At 51.2% G+C, this 21,176-nt stretch overlaps 4 protein-coding genes across 4 annotated transcripts; 1 reads left to right on the top strand and 3 right to left on the bottom strand.

Annotated features, from left to right (window-relative positions):
* Window positions 1–1,414: 1,414 nt before the first annotated feature.
* Window positions 1,415–4,654, bottom strand: wc-1-0 (White collar 1 protein; the record flags this gene model as incomplete). The annotated part of the gene is made up of 2 exons (XM_037325855.1): window positions 1,415–1,708; window positions 1,775–4,654. The coding sequence occupies 2 exons, from the start codon at window positions 4,652–4,654 to the stop codon at window positions 1,415–1,417; spliced, it is 3,174 nt and encodes a 1,057-aa protein (XP_037175109.1).
* A 4,720-nt stretch (window positions 4,655–9,374) lies between these two features.
* Window positions 9,375–13,017, bottom strand: sal3 (Importin subunit beta-3; the record flags this gene model as incomplete). The annotated part of the gene is made up of 6 exons (XM_037325856.1): window positions 9,375–9,582; window positions 9,637–11,708; window positions 11,761–12,192; window positions 12,246–12,421; window positions 12,511–12,730; window positions 12,835–13,017. The coding sequence occupies 6 exons, from the start codon at window positions 13,015–13,017 to the stop codon at window positions 9,375–9,377; spliced, it is 3,291 nt and encodes a 1,096-aa protein (XP_037175110.1).
* A 4,261-nt stretch (window positions 13,018–17,278) lies between these two features.
* On the top strand, window positions 17,279–18,861 carry SDS23 (the record flags this gene model as incomplete). The annotated part of the gene is made up of 3 exons (XM_037325857.1): window positions 17,279–17,638; window positions 17,694–18,160; window positions 18,213–18,861. 3 exons carry the CDS (start codon window positions 17,279–17,281, stop codon window positions 18,859–18,861), a joined length of 1,476 nt encoding a protein of 491 aa, XP_037175566.1.
* A 537-nt stretch (window positions 18,862–19,398) lies between these two features.
* CGCA056_v010611 (GPI-anchored CFEM domain protein) lies at window positions 19,399–19,874 on the bottom strand (the record flags this gene model as incomplete). The annotated part of the gene is made up of 4 exons (XM_037325858.1): window positions 19,399–19,462; window positions 19,536–19,598; window positions 19,659–19,729; window positions 19,794–19,874. 4 exons carry the CDS (start codon window positions 19,872–19,874, stop codon window positions 19,399–19,401), a joined length of 279 nt encoding a protein of 92 aa, XP_037175565.1.
* Between the last annotated feature and the right edge of the window lie 1,302 nt (window positions 19,875–21,176).

The raw sequence follows: 21,176 nt of genomic DNA on the forward strand, positions 1-21,176 counted from the left end.
ACACAATTTCGTTATGAGTTCTTACTTGGCTATGCTACTTATTACGGCATACGCATCCATGGACGATCTCAGCTTTCTGGGTTTATGTCTGTGTGTCTTTTCTTTTACTAGCATTTGGGTTTTCTGCGTTCTCTGAGAGATTTCGCGAGTCTGTTGCGTCTCTCTTCCTGGTTCTCTTTCGCTTCTGGTTTATGTTTAGCATGGTTTGGCACGGTTTTCTTATTTATTTACTTGCCGCATCAGCGTTGTTTGTTTCCTTTCATGGGAAAAATGTTCAAGACAACAAGCCTTGATTACGACTCGGGACGTTTGATATGGTTAGGGAAAAGAGATACCCCCTCTCTGATTTGGTTGCCTTGTGGTTTTGTTTTTAGACGGCAGTTAGGCAAAGGGTGTACATACATGGTATCTGGAGATGAGAGATGCAACAGCGCGGATTGTGGTGTCCCAGGGAATCACATCGAGGGATAGGATAAGCTGAGAAGCATAAAATGCCCGGCAAAAAATCCTCGGATTACCAGAGGCTGAACCGAAGCATTCCCATGTTTCGGCGCTCAGCTCACAGAAATACAACAATACAAAACCGACTTGGCGGCATCACAGCCTCGGTCACGCAAACTCACTGTCCCATCTATCTCATGAGTGAACTCTTGCTTTCCACACCGTCATCACAAATATCCAGCGCCCCACGGTTTCATTCAGCTACATCGAGCACACTCATAGCCACCAAAGCAGGCTACATAGATGTTTGACCCTACATCGCCAGCTTCGAAGGCCCACCTCCACCATCACTCCCATAATTGCCAGCCCTTCCACAAAAAAAAAAAAAAAAAAAAAAAAAAAAAAAAAAAGGAAGAGAGAGATTAAAGGTGTGCCGATTTTCTTTTTTTTAGTCACGCTTCCTCACTCGGGTAGCCCAAATCACGCGCCGCCGTGAGGTGCCTGCAAGCGAAAGGGGGGGGTGAGGGGGGAGGAGACGTATGGCGAACGAGCACCTTCACATGCACATCTCACAGAAAATCTTTACCTGCGGGTAAGAAGAAGGAAATGGTAGTTTACACCCAGAATGGCGTCTCAACATTGGTATCGAAGATGCGCAGCAGAAAATAGCGTGACAACAAATTGGACATAACCCACATCTCGCGGCTTCCCGGCCTACATAAACTAGCGCCCCGTGTACGTTTAATATTGTGAATCCAACGGCTTAAACTTGCAATGATAACATCCGTAAGGCTGCCAAATATTTCAACCTTTCCTACCGGCGCCGGCTTGAGGCATCTCTTGGGTATACCGAGCCATCACCTAGGAAGAATCGTGAAGCGATAGAATTGTGGTATCTTGAAGGGGAGGGAAGGCGATCAAAAATCATCAGTTGTTTGGCTGTAAAAGGTTGTAGGTTGAAGGTGCTCGAGCGTTATCCAGGACCGGTGACTCCCTCCTCGCGTATCGAAGTCATACCACCTTTGCTGCCGCCTTCTAGCAGCGGTTTGCTCGGTGGAGGCATGGTATTGTGGCCCTTGGATACACTTGTAGCAGGCGTCGCGTTGCCTGAGGATCCATCACTAGGCCGAGCAGGTGTGCTGCTACTGGCTTTTACCTCGGTCTGTAGCTGGGAAGAATGATTCGGGGAGTTCGACTTCTTGCTCAGCGCGTCCGCGTTCGTGTTTGCGCCTCCTCTAGAGGAATTGCGTGGAGACACGCGTCCAACCTATTCCTCATTAATATCGTGGCCCTCCGGTCGTGAGTCTGCCACTGATGGCTCGGCACTTCTCACCTGCTTCGCCCAGCGTAGACCACAGCTGTTGCACAAATCTCGTTGGCCGCTCGGGCCGCGTCGCCACTCAGGGGTATTGCGGGTGTGACAGTTGGCACAGTCGCGAACGACGTTGCCTACACCCTTCCTCCGCTTCCTCTTCTTCTTGTTGGAGAGCAGGCCGCCAAGCTCTTCTGCAAGGATTCTGTTGACCTTTTCCATTTGACGTAGCTCGAACTGCCAGCTGGAGCACTTTGTGGTCCTCAGCTCATCAAAGATATTATCGTCTGCGGCTAGAGCAGCATCTTGGTTGCCTGGAACGGTGTCGCCACCAGACGTAGATATTGGACCAGTCTTTTGCAAGTCTGTTGTCTGCATAGTTTGTGCTTGGGACGATGACTTGACGCTTCCTGGCGGTGTTGCTGCTGGTGCGATAGCCCTTGACGATGCTTTCAAAAGCTTGGTTTGAGCCAACAAAAATGTCGGCTTCTGCCCCAAGGATGCATCTCCGGGGTACAGGGTTGTATGTGCCTGGAGAACCTGGCCCCTGTTGTTGTGAACCTCGTGTTTGCAGGTAACGATCTTACCCCTTCTGGCCTTTTCGATAGCACGACCGAACTCGGCACGGCTCTCGCGACGCATGAGCTCTTGCATGCTGGTGCCCACCAAATCGCTTGGGTGCTTATCGAGTAGAGATCGAATGTTGGAGGACACAAACAAGAACATGCCGGATACCGAAATCTTTGTCCACAGCTCACTATCGCCAATGCCGCCATGAGCCTCTAAATCTCGCCGGCTGAGAGCGAACACCGGTCGTTTCCTTCCAACCAGGATAATACACTTCCTGCCTTTGCCGTGCTCAAAGAAGAGCGAGCCGTGGCTCTCAAACCATGTGTAGCCGCTCTGTTTTCTTCTGATTCGGAAGACGATATTGACGGTATTGCCAGCGGTTGCGTCCTTCAGCTCGCGGGTTACAGGAACTATGTCAGAAGGATGACAGATAGTCGACAACGCATTGCCGACCAACTCTGCCCCGTCATACTCCAGGACCTTCTTGCAAGAGGGCGACAAATACATGAAAAGCCCCTTCAAGGAAAGAACATGAACCACGTCATCCGTATTCTCCAGTAACATCTTGTCCCATGATTGCTTATGCCAGTCGGACACTACACCCTTGGGGTTGAACTGTTGGAGAAGAGTCGACACGTCGTCGATTCCCAGTGTTTGTCCGTTCTCTGGCTCGACGTGGTTCGCTGTGGGTGGCGTCCAAATGTATTGGCCAATGTCGCTGTGCTTGTAATTGACCTTCACACCGCCATTTTCTTGGCCTTGGGCAATAGCATCGGGGCACTCGACCAGATCGATCTGGAAGCCGACGAAGAATCGTACCTCGTTTGGGTCATCCCACGGGATCGGAATCATGGTAAGGAGGTTGAGGAAAGGCTTGCCACCCTTGCGGTAGTTGATCAAGCTCTGCTGGACCTCTCGACCCTCTGCGATTTTCTTCTTCAGGTTGTAGACGGAAGCATCGTCAACAAATTCTCTCTTAGAACCAGCCTCGACCTTGCCGTTGGGAGACTGGAGGAAGCGGCAATTCTGACCGACAATTTCATGACGGCTATAACCCGTCAAGTTCTGGAAGTTGTCGGATACGTATATGATAGGGCAGTCGTTGAGTGAGACATCGCATACAACAAAGGCGCAAGACATGTCGACGGCGCCAAGGTGAATCTCGGGATTCTTTCTCGTCGCAACATACCATAATGCTCGCAGCATATCGAAGCCACTCTTGGAGTAAACGTTCTTTTCCTTGCTTTCCGCGCGGGGTGTTTCGGGTCCCGCGGCTGGCGTAGTAGACGCGGTGGGAGGCGCAGCAGCGATTTGGCTTGTCGCCATGGATGAAGACCTGTGATTAGGTGACTGTGAAGAATTGTTGGTCGAATTCGACATTTCCCTAGATATAGAAGACGGCGTCTGCGTCGGCCCAGTTGCAGTTGATCCGAAGTTCACGGTCTGAGAATTTGGCCGAACATTGGTGTTGCCGTTGATGTCGTTGTCCGGCTGCGTTTGATATTGCTGGTTCATGTTCATAAGGTCGTCGTCGGTAGAAGCCATCTCTAGCGGCGTGTCGAGAGCGCTCTGAGGCGCCTTTACCGGAGTATCACCCCCCGCCATATCCATTGACATGTCATTCGAGTTAGTGTTGAGGGGGCTTGGAAAGTTGTTCGCCATCGAAGTCTGGCCGTACATGCCCATGCTGGTAGTCGTCGGCATTGAGGGAACCTGCATACCAAAGGAGTTGGGCGGCATCATCGAATTCATCATGTCAGGCGAGAAAGTGGTGAAGGCATTTGTTGGAGACATCTGCAGTGATTCGGTACCTGGGTATCCGTCCATCGCGCCGGGTATTGAGATGTTGCCGGGTACGTTGTTGCCCATGCCTACTGCGTTGCCCGACATGCCGCTGTCCAAAGCTGTGTCCATGCCGCTGCTCATCTGCCCGGCTATGTTGACGAACTCGCCGTTCATGGCCGGGTTCTGGAAAGGGTAGTTGACGAGTTGATTGTCACTGGCGCCGAACTCCATCATTGACATGCGTCGATCAGACCCTCCGTTTTGGCCGGACTGATTCTGGGATATGAAGGGTTGGTGTGAATGATGTATACTGCGACGGCGTTGAAGTTCGTGGTGGTTGGAATTGATGATATCGTCCAGGGAATCGCCTCCGCCCATCATGTTCATGTCGTGGCCGTGTCCATGGCCATGTCCGTGGCCCTGGCTCATCTGCTGAAATCCATGGCTTCCGGGTTGGCCCTGCTGCTGCATCGGATGTTGCTGTGAATGCTGCGACATCTGTCGCTGCAGCTCCTGGGGAGCGAGCTGTGCGTAGTAGGCCTCCATGGCGAGTGCATCTGTGTTTGCCACCCCCAAGATGGATATCGCAGAGTGCTGATTATCTCGCGGCTTCGGTGTGGGGCTTAAGATCGTGAGTCGTCAAGGCTTCGCGGGTGATTTTAGCCTCCGCCTTGTACTTTTCTCTCCCGAGGCGCCGGCTCAAATGGTGCCACCTGTGCATGCGGTCGGGGAAGCGTAACGTCGTCAGCAGGGCAGCTTCGTCGAGGCGAGAGACAGGAGAATGGGATTACGGATGACGAGGGCGACGTCGGAAGGAACGAGGTCGTCGGGGAGGGTTTCGGGGGCCGACGATGGCGACAGTAATGCGGTGCAGCAGATTCCAGCCGGTCGGAGTGGAAAATCGAATGGAAGTGGCGGGTTTGGGTGTGAATGTTTCGTTGGCGCGGTCAATGATCGGGCTCTCGAGGTTTCGGAGGCCGTCGGTGGTGGAAAGCCGCGGAGAATTTAGGATGGGATGCTGCGGGGAGAAGAGATGGAGTTGTTGGCAGCAGTTGTGGTCGTGGTTGTGGTCGTGGTCGTGGTCGTAAAGGAGGGGGGTTTGGTTTGGGGGCGGCACGAAAGTCGATGGGCCGCCCATGGTAATACCTACCACCCACGGGAGGTACAGTACCTAAGGTACCTTCAGTTAGCGCCGCGTGGTCCATGCCCACCGGGGATTGGAGGCCGGGAAAGCCACAGAGACAGAGGCGTTGGGTTTACGCAGTACGAGAGGTTCCCGGTTAACTTCCAGTTAGGAGCAAGTGAGGAGCTTGGGGCGCAAGGCCGTAAGAAGACAAGGAACGTCTGATGTCTGTCTAGGTACGGATACCTTGCCTAGCCTAGCCCTTCGGCACCGGGCATTGATTTTTTTTTATTTTTTTTGACTTTTATTTATATCCAACACGGGCTCTGGTTCTTTGGTTGCTGCAAGTAATAAACGGACATTGGATCAGGCACCGTCGACCGCGGGCGGCATAGGATTTTGTGTGTTGGAGCCCAAGTCTTGCTTGTATTCTACTGAGGCGTGATGAGCACTGGATTGGATGCCTCGGCCGCGACGCCTTGGGGTGCAATCCCCCGGTCGAGTCACATCCATCGGCGCTGCAAGACATGGCATGGCAACAGGGAAGCACGATGTACGAAAGCCATATCGTGGAGCACAAGTAAGGAGACTTTGACCCGGTGCGGAATGTCGACGGCTTGCGATGTCAACGCCCTTGGTTTACATTGCCTTAAGGTACGGCAAGGTGTAGCTGGCTGGCTGCCCTGCTTCGGAGTGGGCCATCCATGGGCGGTCCGAGACCCCCACTTCGCCTGTCCAAATCCAGCACCCTCACGGCAACATGCGTGAGGAATCAACGCCCCCCGAATAGGTGTGTCCCGCAAGACATGGCCTGAGTCTCTGAACTGCCCGCGCTACCTTACCTTACCTTACCTTACCTTAGGTACGCTGCGCTGGAAGGTAGCCTGTGCCTGGGGCTTATTATTAGGTGTCTTTCAAAGAACAAACGGAGCCAGCATTTCCCAAACCTTGGACATGGTTCTCCCATTGCCACTGAGGCGACACATAACTAGCCGAAACCGCTGAGAGTAGGGGTTCCCCTACAACTCCTACGGATGCTGTGGCTTAGCTAATAAAGAAGGGCAGCACACTTTGGCACGCCAGAAAATCTATTTCGTCATACAAGTAGGCCTTCCAAAACTTCAGACCTTGGCCGCACCGCACCGCACAGCACAGCACAGCACAGCACCAACGCACGCCAAAACCAAGGGCGCACTACAAACAGTGCCGCACAGCAAGAACCATGCAGCATCCAGCCCCGGCTGGCCGGCGACAGAGAACCGTTGGTCCCACCCATGATCCATCCCACCGCGCTTGGTGCTGTGCGGCGTAACGTACTTTCCTACCCTTCCCTTCCCTTCTCCCTTCATCTCTCAGCCCCCCCTCTTCCCCTTACGAGAACCAGATAAAGTGCGATGCAATTCCCTCATTGCCATCTCCATCGATGATCGGTTTCTGCCGCCATTCTGCAAGTTCCCTTTCCCTCAACTTCCGGTGGCCTGCAGGCCTACTTCGTTCTTCTTCCAGCCCATCCAGGAGGACATTCACAGGTAGTAGATATCCGTTGTCCTACCTTAGCTAAACATGACCGTTAGTTATCCCCCAGCACCCACATACCTACCTGGCGTCCCATCTGCCTTTCCCGTCCGTCGCATTCTGCACTACCCAGTTCTGTACGGATACCCGTACCACAACTAACATTCCACCGTTTTCCCATTTCACACTCGCGATCTGCCCGTCCTCGAGTTGCCGGACTGATCGCTAACTACCTGACTCGCAACAGCCTCCCCGGCAGCCTTCTCGTCTCAGCCGCCTTCCAATGTATACTCGTTTCTCCTCACCCCTCCCCTTGTCGTACCCAGCCTTAGCAACCCACCCAGTTGGCCCAGTTCTCACTTTACCACTCAAATCCTATGAACAGCCATGCGTAAACCCGACCATCAGGGATTTACAACAGCCACACATATCACGAGACAAAGAGGATTGCGCTGTGGTGTGTGTACGTGTGAGTGCGAGTGTAAGTATGTGTGTGCGTGTGTGTGTGTGTGTGTGTGTGTGTGTGTGTCTGTGTCTATGTGTGCCTACCCTGCGCCTTTTCCCATGCGCCAGCCAGCTAGCCTACTCTCGCCATGTGACGAGCCGAATTAGGCCCCGGAAGAAGCGAAGATCAAAAAACCCATCATCCGCTAGCTGTGCTGTCTCCTAGATTGGTTTTCTGCCCGATCTACACCGTCTCTTGTCATTGAGATGTGCCTCTGCAACGTACGGAAGGTAATGCCACGAACCGTCTACCTGTCAGTCATGTGCAAAGACGATGTGCAAACCCTTCCCCTCCGTTGCACAATTCCTCATCTCAACCGCGAGCCAAACGGAATGGCAGAAGCGTCCAGCGGGAGCTTCCTGCACCTTTTTGTTCGTTCTTTCCTTGTTGTTGGTCCGCCGTCTCTCTGAAACGCTTGTGATGAGAGAAGCCTTGCCAGCAACAGCTCTCGGGAGGAGCGCCACCCCTTAGGCGCACCAAACGGGTGTGCATCGATAGCACCCGAGCTGCCTTATCATCCCTTTGCCTGAAGAGAGAGAAAAAAGACCCAGCTATCCGGGCATGCCCACGAGGTGCCATCGCCTGGAGGCACTAGGAGAAGAGACGAGAGGGAAGGCCCTGAAATGGGTAGGTGGCCCCTCGCGCGGCTGAACCCCTGGAGCTATGCTACGCAGCCATCGCGATGACATAGATGGGTCCGCGCGAGCTCGATGGTGTCTCTTGTGCGACTAGCTACCATTTATCGACGTGCCTGCCATCGTCACACCAGATCCCCATCCTCGAAATCCCATCCCCGTGATCGATGCAAGGTCGTGTCACACGAAGCACAAATCTTCCCCTTCCCCCCGTCCTGTAGACATAGAGGAGCGACGGACTTGCGCTCCTCCAAAGTCCCCTGTGGACTCGAAGGCCCCGATGGCGGTTGTACCTGTCACTGTCAAACCAGACAGCTGGGCCACCCCGTGCCTTATCGGAAAGAAAGAACCAAGAAAAGGGTTTTTAAACGATATGAGAACGAAGGGAAGAAAGAAAAAAAAGGAAAGAAACTCGGCGGGTGGCTGTGTCCGTAGGTAGTTGCTGTGCTGGCTTGACTGAGCGCGCCTGTGTGCAACCGTGACTTTGGGTGAGACTGAGACTTGAGCCAAAGACGTCGATACCCACCCCTTCCTCCCCTGCAGCAGAGAACATGGCAATTCCATTTACCCATCTTTTTGCAAGTCAGGTTTCCCGCCTCCTTGTTCCCATATGTCTCCAGCCAGCCAATCAATCACTCTTCATCTTTCCCATACAAGCCCACAAAATACTAGTAAGACAGGACATCCGGTGAACTCGGACAGGAAGCAAGTGACTCTCGAAATCTTATCCGAAGCCAAACATGCCATTGTCCCTTATTTCACATCGATGGACAGCCGGGTGGATGAATGGTGGCTCGTCTGCAGTCGGTCCGGCATCAGGAGCATCTCAGCTGTATGGCTGATCAGGCTCATCATTCCTCACCTGGTTACAATGCAAGACGAGTCCGACATTACTGAGCAGATTTCCTGCCACCGCCTCGGCGTGATGTTTAAGACCAGAATTCTACCAGCTGCCGCCGCTTCGGGCGCCGCATTCCCGACTTTGGCAGCGTCGGGTGGCAGCTTCATCACATCACAGCACTGTTTCCTCGAAGCCGCGTTTCACGTCAAACACAGTCGCATGGCCGGACCCCATGTTGCTGCTCCGTTCCGCGCACACAATCAGATTTGCATATTGGCAGTGCTTCATCATATCAGATTGAATTTCTATCTGCAAAACAACCTCTCCTTTATATCATCGTATCGGCGTCACAGTGCGCCACCATCGGGCGGCGGCGAGAAAACGAAGGAACGGCCCAGACCGGCCTTCTTGCGCACACATTTTCATCCTCCAAGAATATCTCGGCTCTTGACGCCTCTTTCTCCCATGCTAGTTTTGTGTGGCTCGACATATTCAAAGTCCAAAACTGTTGCTGCGGAGAGGTTCTTTTCTTCGTGCCTGTGGTATCATCTCAACATCCATCTAGTACAACAACCCCCAACTCCATTTTCCACGGAATTCTGAGCCTCGTGTGTGCTACTTCAACCGTAGTCAAGCCACTAGAAGTTCTACGAGAAGTAGGCCGTAATCGTACGTTGGGCCTCGGGTGAGAACTGCTGGAGCAGGGGTGCGGGGTTCACGCCCGCTGCGGAGAGGAGCGCCTTGATAGCCGTGACAACGCGGCTGGCCGTTTGCCCCTGAAGGGTGTCTGCTTCCAATGCCTGAGCGGTGAAAACGAAAACCTTACCGGCTTGGCCCATCACCGCGGGATGTTGCCTAAAAGTAATTGTGTCAGCGACTGCCCAGATTTCATGTATGTTCATCACTTACTGGTCAATGAGCTCAGCCAAGTAGGCATACGCATACGGCGCCGCTTCTTCGTCGTTGGTAACTGGCAGAGTCTCGATCCACTGAGTCACGATGCCATTGGGATCCTGGACAGAACTAGCGTTGTAGTGTAGAATTTTGGCGATAGCGGCACAAGCGTTCTCCGTGGCGTACACGTTGTCTTCGCTGCGCGCGTCGGGAACTTGCGTGACCTGGAAGAGGAAAGGCATGGCGCCGCCCAGGAATTGAGCCCAGGGAGCACCGCCACGGTGAGCAGCCACACCGATACCATACGCAGCGGCCTGGCGGATAGCCGGTGATGAGTCCCTGCAGCCGTCAACAAGAGGTTGAGTAATGTAGTTGGCGTAGCGCTGGCTTTCGGGCCCGCAGTATTCCAAAACGTCGTCCATAATGCAAAGACCCCACTGGCGTTGCGTCGGGTCATCTGACTTGAGGAAGCCTTCGTAGGTGCTGATTAGGCGCTCCCAGGCAGGGAGGAAGGCGGATCCGTGGTTCTTGAAGATGGCGTGGAAAGCCTTGTTCATGTCTGAAAGGAGCGTCTGGTCATCCTCAATGGCCAACAGAACATCGTCAGCTTCATCTTCTGCGTCCTCAGCAGTCGCACCCTCCTTGTCTTCAGCGCGCTGAGCGACACGGTCCTTGTAATCCTCAATGGCGGAGTGGACAGAGTCAATGAACCGAGAGAGGTGATCGGTTGTCAGACAGCCCTTGCCGACTACCTCAACCGACTCGTAGAAGCACTGGTACATTTCGGCCAGAGTATCGATAGCAGGCTCGGCGGTCAACACCTCAAGAAGCTTGTCGACAGTGGCAGCCCACAATCCGCTGAGTTCTGGGGAAGGACTTCCATACGTCTTCTTGTAAGAGCTGAGGAGCTGGGGTACCAACTTGGCAGAGATGAACCTGACCGGGTCATGGAAGAAGAAAGCCAGGCCTGGGAGAGCGATCTTCTCCATGATCTGTGCGACGTAGGGAGCAAAGCTGCCCTCGAGTACCTGGGCGTAGACAACCAATAGCTCAATGGCCATATTCTTGTCCTCCATAGTGCTAGTACGGATACCGATCATCTTGCCCTTGAGGGGAACAAGCTCCCATCCATCCTCTTGTTGGATCTGCTCGACCTGGTCATCGTCGTCCAGAAGCTGAATGTCGGCCTTCGCACTGGCCAACTCGAGAAGAGGAGGCATAACGTTGGGCAGGAAGGGCAGGAACTCTTGTCCAAGAACTCTGCACATGCGACCCCAGCAGTGCATCAGGTACTGAGCTTGCGGGTCATCAGAGTCGGTAATGTTAGCCTGAATGTTCGCGAGCAGATGAACCAGGGTCATGGCATCCTGGCCGAGTCTCTCCTTGCCAACAGCCAGAGCGATCAAGGTAGCACACTCCATAGCCTTGGCGCGAAGAAGGCGGAATTCCTTCTCGTTCTCCGTCTGCAGGACATTCACCAACAGGGGCATGAGCGTGTCGTAATACTTTGAGAAAGCGGCCTCCGCGGCATCAGCAATGGTCGCAATGGTCGACAAAGCCTGCTCCTGGACGTATCGCTTCTCATTCTGCAGGAGCTGGAAGAGATGAGAAAGCAGCTCATCCAAGTAGGGCTCCAGGATGGACTTCTCGGCCTCCTCACAGAAGTTGACCAGAGCCGCAGCAGCATGAGACTTAACGCGGGCCTCGGGGGAGTCGAGGACGGGGATGATTGCCTTGAGAACGCGGTCGTAGTAGTCCGTTTGCATCTTCGGCGCGAAGTCCGTGCTCATTTGACCCAAGGCATTGCATCCAGCCCAGCGCACACGGGGATGGGGATCCTTGAGCGCAGGAACAACAAGATCGAGGACCTGGCTAAGCTCCCCAATCATGAGCTCTCTGCAGCCCTCAGAGATGGCGGAAATCGCCATGAGAGCCGCATGCCTATCTCTCCAAGCCATAGAGGTCATCATTCTAGGAAGCCAGTTAAAGGTCGGGGCGAGGATTGTCTGTCCGCCAAGCTTGTTGGCCAGTCGGTCCATGCATTGCTCTCCAGCAACGTGGTTTTGGTCGCTCTCCTCTTGGTCAAGCTAGAATTCGTTAATAGGTAAGCGCAAAGGCTGGAAAACAGGAGCAGCTCACATCATCAGACGCCAGCCATTCAGCAGCATCATCATCATCTTCGCCCAGGTCGGTCATCAAACTCAGGCACTGGGTGATCATGTCGTTCGTGTATGTGGGGTCCTTGCGGCACAGAGATGGCGCGTAATCGGCGAAAGTGGCCATCAGCTCCAGGGCGTTCTGGCGGCAAAGGTTGTCGAGCTCCTTATCCTGAATAACAGAGACGGCGAACTGTACCAAGTTATGGAACAAAGGCTTGAACATCTTCGGCGCAGTCTCGGCCATATCGATGAGGGCGACGAGGGCGCCGCTGAGGTCTTCAGAGTCATGGCTGTCCTTGATCGGGGGCAGGATGTTGAGGACGTCGGGGATGAGAGGGTAAAACTTGGGCTGTGCCTTCTTTCCCAGGTTTCTGAAGAAGGCGGCAAAGGCCTCCATGGCAGCCAGGCGTACCTTTTCCACTGTCAGTTCGTGTTCTGCATGGTGGGCGCCAGGGTCCGTCATACCTGAACAGAGTCATCCTTGAAGCCCTTCTGAAAGGCTCCGATAACGTTGTCCTCGTGTTGCTTTTCGATGACACCGGGGGTTGTTGAGAAGACGCGGAAAGCAGTCTCGCGCTTCTCGGCGTCGGGGGCTATGCTAAGCTGGAAGAGACCTCCAAGGAGTTCGGGCCAGGAATCGTCTGCCATTATGTTAGGCGCAAGTTCAATCCCAAGCGCGGGGCTTCTCGCGTGCGTCTGAGGTGAGTGGAGTGTGAGGTGAAGGACGTACTGTTCTCGGTGTATTGCCTCGCTACCTCAGCGACAGCGTCGCTGATTTTATTTCGTACGGCACGTTGGAAGTCCCCTCCCAAACTCTCGAGAAGCTTCTGGCGGATGACGGCAGCCTGATCCTTGGACAAGGACAAGAACATATCGACGAGCTCGCCGCGCTCATTTTTGCGGCTCTTGGAGGCGATTCTTCGGAAAATGACGGCAGCGAAAGAACGTGTCTGTTGTGGTGGTGAAATTAGCCAAATGTCGCGTCGCGAGGGGCAGAAGAGGGGCAGGGATGGAGAGTGTGTGAGGGGAGCCCAGATGCGAGAAGGAGACATACCGAAGCATCAGCACCGATTTGAATCTGCTCAGCCAGGCCCATCAACAGGACCTCGGGACGGGTGGTCGTCCAGTTGTTTTGCAGATGCTCCTCCGCTTGCGTACGGACAGAGTTCTCAGGGCTCTGCAGAGCTTGCAGGAGCTGTCCCAACTCCTGGTGGACGTCTGGCGGCAACATGGACATGATTGCGACCGGTGGCAGTGGTAAATGCTATCGAGTCGAAGGAAGTTTTTCGAGGTTGAAAATGACCAGCCCCAAGACCAAGACAGTCGGGGCGGTGGAAGGTGGACAGAACCGCGCGAAGGGCGACGTGGGGAGGCTCGGAGGGATAAGAGTTGGCGTGTTTGGCTCTGAAGGGTGGTGCGTCTCTCGCTCGCTCTGGCTCGGTGGTTTTTTTTTTTTTTTTTTTTTTAAACCTTGTCTTTTGGCGGTTGTCTCTTTTGAGAGCGCCAAAGTAAGCGAGCGCGCGTCGGAAGGCGGAATAGAAGGAGGAGGACAGTAAATTTGCGGGTGAGTACAGTCAACTACTGGATGCAGCGACTAGCGACAATGAGCACGGTATGCGTTGCGGGTGGTAGAGAGGGAAGGAGTGGTTTTGGTGGCTCAAAACAAAGGAACTCGTCACAACAAAAAAGAGATGAAGTGAGGCAGTAATGCCCACGATGGTTGAAGGGACTGGAGCCGGGTCTTTGGAGGGGGAAAGCAACACAAAAATGACATGGAACAATTTTGCGCGGGGCTGTTGGGTGGTGGAGCGAGATGCGCTGCTGCCCGCCCGCACACGCCACACCTCTTGAGTCCCTCTGCTCCACTTGCTGAACGGCCGGCCCATGGTGCCTTACCATTACTTTCCATTGCGAGTGCCCTCCGTGCTTCCCTACCTAAGGTACTAGATATGTTGCATACGCTACCTTATTACATAAGGCACATCTAGGTACGCTCTTAACCCAGGAACTCACGGTTGAAGGTAGGTAGGTAAGTACCTAAGGTAGGTAAGTAGACAGGCAAGCAGGCAAGGACCAAGCTGGCAAGCTGGGAAGGGAGTCCAACCCGACACGCCTCAGGTCCCGTCGGGTCGTGGATCGGTCTGCAGGCTGGCTGGCGGCAGCCCATGGTACGGGCCATCCGTCCTTTGGTTCCATTCAATACCTACTTGACTGGTTGCTCCCAAAGGTCTGAAATTGTTAGTGGGTTGAACTTTTGACTGGCTGTCAATGCATGTGAATGTTACCCAGTATTGCATGGGTACTTTCCGCCGGCAATTAGATATCAAATCCCGTTGTAAATAGTTCATTGTTGGCTAATGAGACAGAGCAGCAAACAATGGTGAGTTATTGACCAGCCTGTCTCGTTCTGGGGGACAATCTTACCGGCACGTCCGTGGTATGCCACAGGGTGCCAAACATGGTGATGGGCGTAGCACGACAGCTGCCATACCTACCTACCTACCTTGGGTAAGGTACGCAGGCAGAGCCCACTCGCTGGGTAGCAATCAAATGCCCAACAAACAGGTTTACACTAATTTGTATTGTTAGGACAATCGGTTCTCACAATGCCTTGGGACTTTGCGAAGCCCTGATGATTGCGCAGCCCGGTCCTCGGGCATGTCCTGAATTTGCATCCTACGTGCCTACCTATCACCTATGTGGCTGCAGCAAATTGACAGCACGCGTCGTCGATCAGCAGGCGATTCTTCATCAAGGCCCTCCAGGTTGTTTGCGTGTCTGCGTGTCCGGCGGCCTGTGATTTGCTACCCTCCTTGCTAGGTATGCATTATGTAAGGTGCCACGCATTGGAGAGGTAGGTCCATACCTACCATATGTAATAATTCGGGTGGAGGATGGAGGGGCATCGGGACGGATGCCAGCTGCGGACGGTCCGGTGCCATGAGTGTGGTGCATCAAGCAGAAGCGGGGACTGCTTTGGCCAGCCACCTTCATCACCGCCCGCCACCGTCACCGTCACCGTCACCACCGCGCTCGCCTGTCAATGGAGGGGTAGGTAAGGCCTGCAGTGTAGTCCAGTGAGCTGCCCCTGCTACTTGTCAATCTCTCCTCACCTTCTTCTACCTTTTAAGCCCAGCTACATCTAATTTATAGAGGTTTACGCTATACTATAAAAATTCTATTTATACTTTAATAGATACTTACTATATATCGTAATACTATTTATAATAACTAGGAAAGCTTGAATTTAGGTTTATAAGAATATTATTAATAATTTTAATAGTTTATAGATAACTTATTATATAAAATTATATAAAAAGAAAAATATAAATTTATTTTTCTTATATCTATTAACTATTCTTAATAAAGTTAACTTATTATATTTAAACTTATGTTAATTAGAATATTAATTATAAAAGTAATTAATAACTAAATAGAAATAAAATATTATTTTATTTACATAATAAAAGAAAATGAATTTAAACTTAAACAGTTTATTAATAATATTTTCCCTAACATTATAGTTAAAAATGATTATAAAAATTACTATAAATACTTTATTTATATTTTATAAATTATTATATATATCGTATATTTATAAAATGATAAATTAAATATAAAATATATTTACTTGTAGTTTTAGTAAATATATTAATAAATAAAAACTTTATAAGAATTTAATAATAAAGAGTTTAAAAAGGATATTAATAAATTAGAGGAGATTTTATAATATAAAAACTATATAAATAAAATAAGTATAGTAATAGCTATAATTTTTCTTAATTACTTACAGTAAAAAAGGAGAAGTAAAAAAGGAAAGGGGGTAGCTATAAGAGTAGCTTATATATTAATAGAGTTTCTAAAAAGTACACTTTAATATGTTATATCACTTTATAGTAAATCTCTCTTTATTTTTATTAGGTCTTTCTAAGATGCTTATTAAGCTATCCCTCTAAGTAACTAATACTTACCTCAAACTAATAGAGAAAACTATGATTTTTACTTATTTTAACTTTTTATAACTATCTATAGATCTATTAAGTAAATATATAAAATAAATAAATATTATATATTTATAAGTATTAAATTATATAGTAAAACTTTTATTTTATATTTTAGTTATTTATGTAAAGTATAGTAAATACTTAAATATATAGTATTTAATATTATAGAAGCTTTATTAATATTTATTTTGTTATATTTTTAAAATAAAAATACTGATTAAAATCTTGAAAATCTAAGTAAAACATATAGTATATAATAAAATTTAATATGGTAAATTATCACAGTTAATCATTATAATATTAAGTAGTACTTATTAATACTTATATAGTAGTAATATAGAAGTAGTTTATTAACAAATAGTATAATATTAATTAATAAAATAATAGCTTATACTATATTAGACTTAATCTAGGATTTATATAAAATTTAATATACTATTTAACTTAACATAGAATTTTAAGTAGTGTTAAGGATTTCCTAGTATTTAGTAAGAAAACACTAACTAAAAGTTCTATTTTATATATATATAGCTAATTATTAGTAAATAGCTTAGTAATAGCTTATGTAATATTTTATTTAGTTATAAATATTAATAAACTAGTTATACAGAAATTTCTACTATTTAATATAAAGATTTCACTAAGTTATAGTATTTTAAAAACGGCGTGTTTTTGAAGTTTATATGTGGAACTAGCTATCGGTTGCCCCGGGGTATCGGTTACTTGGGGGGGTGACTTAGGTAATTTAACCCAGTAACTATCGGCGTTAGCACTTGGGGTTCGAGCACCTGGGGAACGGGAGTGAACTTATTTACTCTGACGACGCCCTCGCAAGCCGCCCCCTCTCACCCCACGATTCTGAATCTACCGTTTTTATGTTCCATCATCCGACTTCAGAATACCCATCCCTCCTGGCTTTTACTCGATTCGAACCGGGTACCATCCCATCCCGTAGTGATACTGCTTCCGGATCCTCGTGTCATTAGGTACATAATCGCATCCCCTGCCCGGCCCATTTCAACATCCACCATCTGCTGCGTCGCAAGACCCAGGGTAGGTAGGGTGCCGCGCCGTTGCCCCTCAATTACCACCTCACCGTACGGATACAACCCATAGCTCTACGTAATTAAGGCGGTGCACCTACTTCTACCGCCATCACCTCCAGCTCCAGCTTCCATTCTCTGAGGTACGCAGTAATAAACCGAGTCTCGGCAACGCTGCCTTGAAGTCGCGATCAGCCGGCCTGGAATTGGCCACCCCTAGTCTCTCGACACCCTCGCCCGCACTCTGCTCAGCCACTGTCGCCTCCGCGCTCCCTCATTTCTGCGACTACCTTAACTGATCTTCAGCTTTGGACGACCATTCCTAACGCTTTGCAAATCCGACGCGGAATCTACCTCACAACTTTCCCAAAGCCTCGAGTCGAAGCAACCGAACAATTTGGAAAATCCATCACACCGATTTGTTTCCAAGTGACGCCCCTCGTGTAGAGCAATGGACGGAGCAGCGGCACCCGCGCCGCACAAGGACGAGAGTGCATTCGTCGCAACCTCACCCCCTGCCGTCCCCCAACGAACTCCCTCCCAGACGAGCTTGCACAAATCGACACATGCCCATCGCCAGAGCTTCGCTGAGAACCTCAGAAACGCTCCGGGCTCCCCTCGCGCCCAACGTCACCCTTCATTCACCCAGGCCGCCGTTCAAGAGCTTCTCAACCACCCTCCGGCTGCTAACAAGCACTCCAACCCGCGATTCGCAGGCCGTGACTGGCGCGACGTCTCCGTAAACGAGCTCGTAGCTCAAGACGATGTCAAATGGGTCGACCTGGACTCCAGCATCGAGGAGGCCTCCATGGTCTGTCGTCCAAAACCCAGCTTCTCCGTTGTGACCAGTTCTAATGCCGCGCTAGATTCTCGTCAAGCAAAGCCCCTCCAATGTTGTCCTAATTCGAGAACATGCATCTTCCAAAACCGCGGTTTCCACTTTCGACTACAACGATCTCAACACATACCTGCTGATAGTTGTCGGACTGGCAAGGCCCGATGAGGAGCAGATTTCCACATACGATGACATCGCAACGAAGGCCCGGGAAGGACGGAGCATAGCTCTGCGCGATATACAACCTCTTTGCAGAAAAGAGTCGCTCATTACGCTGCCCTTCGACGAGACGCTTGACAAGGCCATCGAGGTCTTTGGCAGCGGAATTCACCGCGTTCTTGTGACTAGCCCTGCTGGCGACGTAATCGGTATTCTCAGTCAGCTCAAACTGGTAGAGTTCTTCTGGAACGAGGGCATCAACTTTCCTGCCATTGACAAGCTATACCCTATGATCCTGCGTGATTTGGGCATTGGGACTCAGCAAATCGTAGCGGTGAAGTGAGCAGCCCCTAAGGTCTACCCTTTTCCAAACAAAGCTGACCCCTTGTAGTTCCGACAGCCCACTAGGCGACGCGCTGGCCTTGATGAACGCCGAAGGCTTGACGAGCGTTGCTGTCATCGACAACGGCCACAATGTTGTCGGCAATATCTCCAGCGTAGATGTCAAGCATCTGACGAACGCCGCCGATGCGCCCCTCCTCAAGTCGTCTTGCATGCACTTCATCTCCGTCATTCTCAGCGAGCGCGGCGTTGAGCACGGCAGAGACTCCTTCCCAGTCTTCTACGTGAACCCTTATTCGACGTTGGCGCACACCGTCGCGAAACTGGTCGCCACGCAATCCCACCGCATGTGGGTGGTCGAGTCCGCGTCCCCCAGCCCGAGCGCGCCCGCGACACCCCTGCTGGCCCCGACGACGTCAAGCGTCTTGGTGCCAGGCTCGGGGTCGGCGCCGCAGTCGCCGCTACCTACGCAGGTGGTACACAACGTTGTGCCTGCAGCCGCTATGCCCGGCGCTCATCTCTCGGGACGGCTCACTGGCGTCATTTCCTTGACTGACATTCTGAATATGTTCGCCAAGTCGTCTGGCTTGCGGCCCTCGGATCCAGGCGAGCAGCGAGCGCGACGCCGTAGAAGCTCAAGCAGCTCCATTCGGCCGAGTCTCGACTCCTCGAGACCAAGCCTTGATCTGCGCCGGTAATGGGAATTAAGCGCAACTTACTTCGGAGGATGGATGTTAAAGTGGATGGGGTGCGTGTTGGTGGGGTTTTACGATTGGCGTTTCCTGGGTTTCGCCGCATGGGATCAATTGACAGGAGCATGAGTTAGCTGAAGTTTATGCTTCACATGAGACGGCCGGAACTCTTGCAGTTGATCCAATTAGGAGAGCATTGCAAGCTCTTATTCCCAATACAGAGGGTCTATATTTAGTTCGCATTGCCGGCCAGCCGTGATACATGAGACGAAACCCGGTTGTTGGCGCTGCTATTCTGCTTTGCCGAGTCCCCGAACGTGATAATACCTAGGTTAAATCCAGGAAGAAAAGTTACGCATTCAACTCCATAGGAGCAACTAGTCATTGCGCCTGTAGTTCGACGGTTAATCGAATAGGATAGGCCGGCAAAGTCTTTATTGAGTTATTATGTACGTGTTGTTTCACCCATTAACTTGTAGACGCATCCAAACATCTCCATCGCCTACCGACATTTACCCTTGGGCCTTGAAACGCAGCGGTTTCTCAGAGTTCAATGGGCACTCCAACGGAGTTGCAGGTCGTGGTAGCCCAGTTGAGGGCAGCAAGGCTTGTCAACAGATGTTAGTACTTTTAGAGGCCATTATGGACGGTGTCGGCCAAGGGGTAGGAGGAAGACTTACACATCGGCAGACCCGCAAGCGCCAAGGACACAGCTAGTGACGGCCGAGTTGTAGGCAGAAGAGCTGCAGTAAAAGTTAAGCGGAGTCATATTGCGTGGTCTTTCGTCTAATGGCGTTACTTACGCGCAGATGCAAGCGAAGTCAGTCTGAGAGGCGCAACCGGAGATGGGGAAGTTGTCGACGAAGCAGGGCTCCTGGAAATCAAGAGGATCAGTCAGTCGTCCGCGACAGCGAATCATCGCTCTGAGAGGATCATACGGCGCAGTCGGGGAGTTCAGAGAGGTCCTGGGCAGCAACAAGGCTGGCGAAGAAGGCAACGGCAACGATCTTGAACTGCATGTTGACTGGTGGGTCGGATCGACGTGAGAGTAAGTATATAAATCTTGGTTGGGTCTGAAGTAAGAGATGAGACTGTTGTGCAATCGAGTGGATTGATCACGACATTCCGGGGAGGATTATCATGGCTTTATATAGACGTCCTCTATCTAGCCACATTCTCTTCTCACTTTCTCCCCTCCTCTCCGTACCTGATCTCCCAGAGAGTTATGACATCTTGCTAAGTCGGCTTACCCCGCAAACTCCTTGTTCAACCAACGATTCCAGCCCTCACATTCCGCTTGCGAGTAACATCAATTTTCTTTCACATGAAGCCGACGGGGAGCACGCAGGCGCGGGGTCGAGGAGATGAGGAGGTCGCCAAGGCGGTCATCGCGGACTGAAGCGACCCCAGGCGGATGTGACGTTCCAGGGACAAGGCTAACTAACGTCGGTGAGATTTCCATATGGAGAATCTGGAGAGTATGGCAGAGGAGAATCGTGTGGCGGCATTCAGCAGTTTGTGAGTGAACAAATTACGATGACCCTTCGACAAAACTGTACCATGCGATGTTAGTGTTGCTAATCGGGATATCAGGTTTGGTTACGGATACAAAAGCCAGATTTAGGGGTTTCTATCATCGCTTGATAGACTTTGGTTGGCTCAGCAAATGTCCTTAGAGTTGATCAGCCAGGCTCGCCTTCACGAGGGCATGCCTAGATAGACATGGAACACCTCGACAGCACAACATGGCCAGGTCGACTAGCGCCACAGCAAGGTTCCCTTGGGAAGAAATAAAGCCTTTCTGATCATGAGGCCAAACTAGACGCCAGACAGCTCGACTGATGTGACATTACGGAGCATCGCGGGAGAAACCAGTTCTCAGAGGTTCGTCTAAGAAAGCTCACACACGCCACAACTACGCTTCTCCATAGGCAATCAAAGATCGGTTGCCACAAGGGACAGGGCCGGCATCATCACCCAGGCACAATGGCGACAGGAAGGAGGGGGGGTCCGCCCTACTGCAAGGAAACCTGGACAGGGAGGTGTGTGTTATCCAGCTTCTCCCCAGCCCCGCCGCTTAGAGCTCGAAATCCGGGGTTTGCGGGGAAGAATACGACTCTGACGATTTGGTCGGGGTTGCAGTCGGGGAATGTGCTGGCCAAGGACGAGTTCCTGCATCGGGGAAAGCACCGGAGCGGACAAGTTGCGGGAGGCGGTTGCCGTTCGTGTGCCTCACGTCGTACTCTGTCATGCCGAGGCGGCTTGCTTGGGTTAAAGAAAAAAAAGCATCTGATGATGATGCAGAAGGAAGTCCTCGTCTC

This window comes from Colletotrichum aenigma (genome assembly GCF_013390185.1).
Source record: "Colletotrichum aenigma strain Cg56 chromosome Unknown KSG_Cg56_contig07, whole genome shotgun sequence".
Classification (NCBI taxonomy): domain Eukaryota; kingdom Fungi; phylum Ascomycota; class Sordariomycetes; order Glomerellales; family Glomerellaceae; genus Colletotrichum; species Colletotrichum aenigma.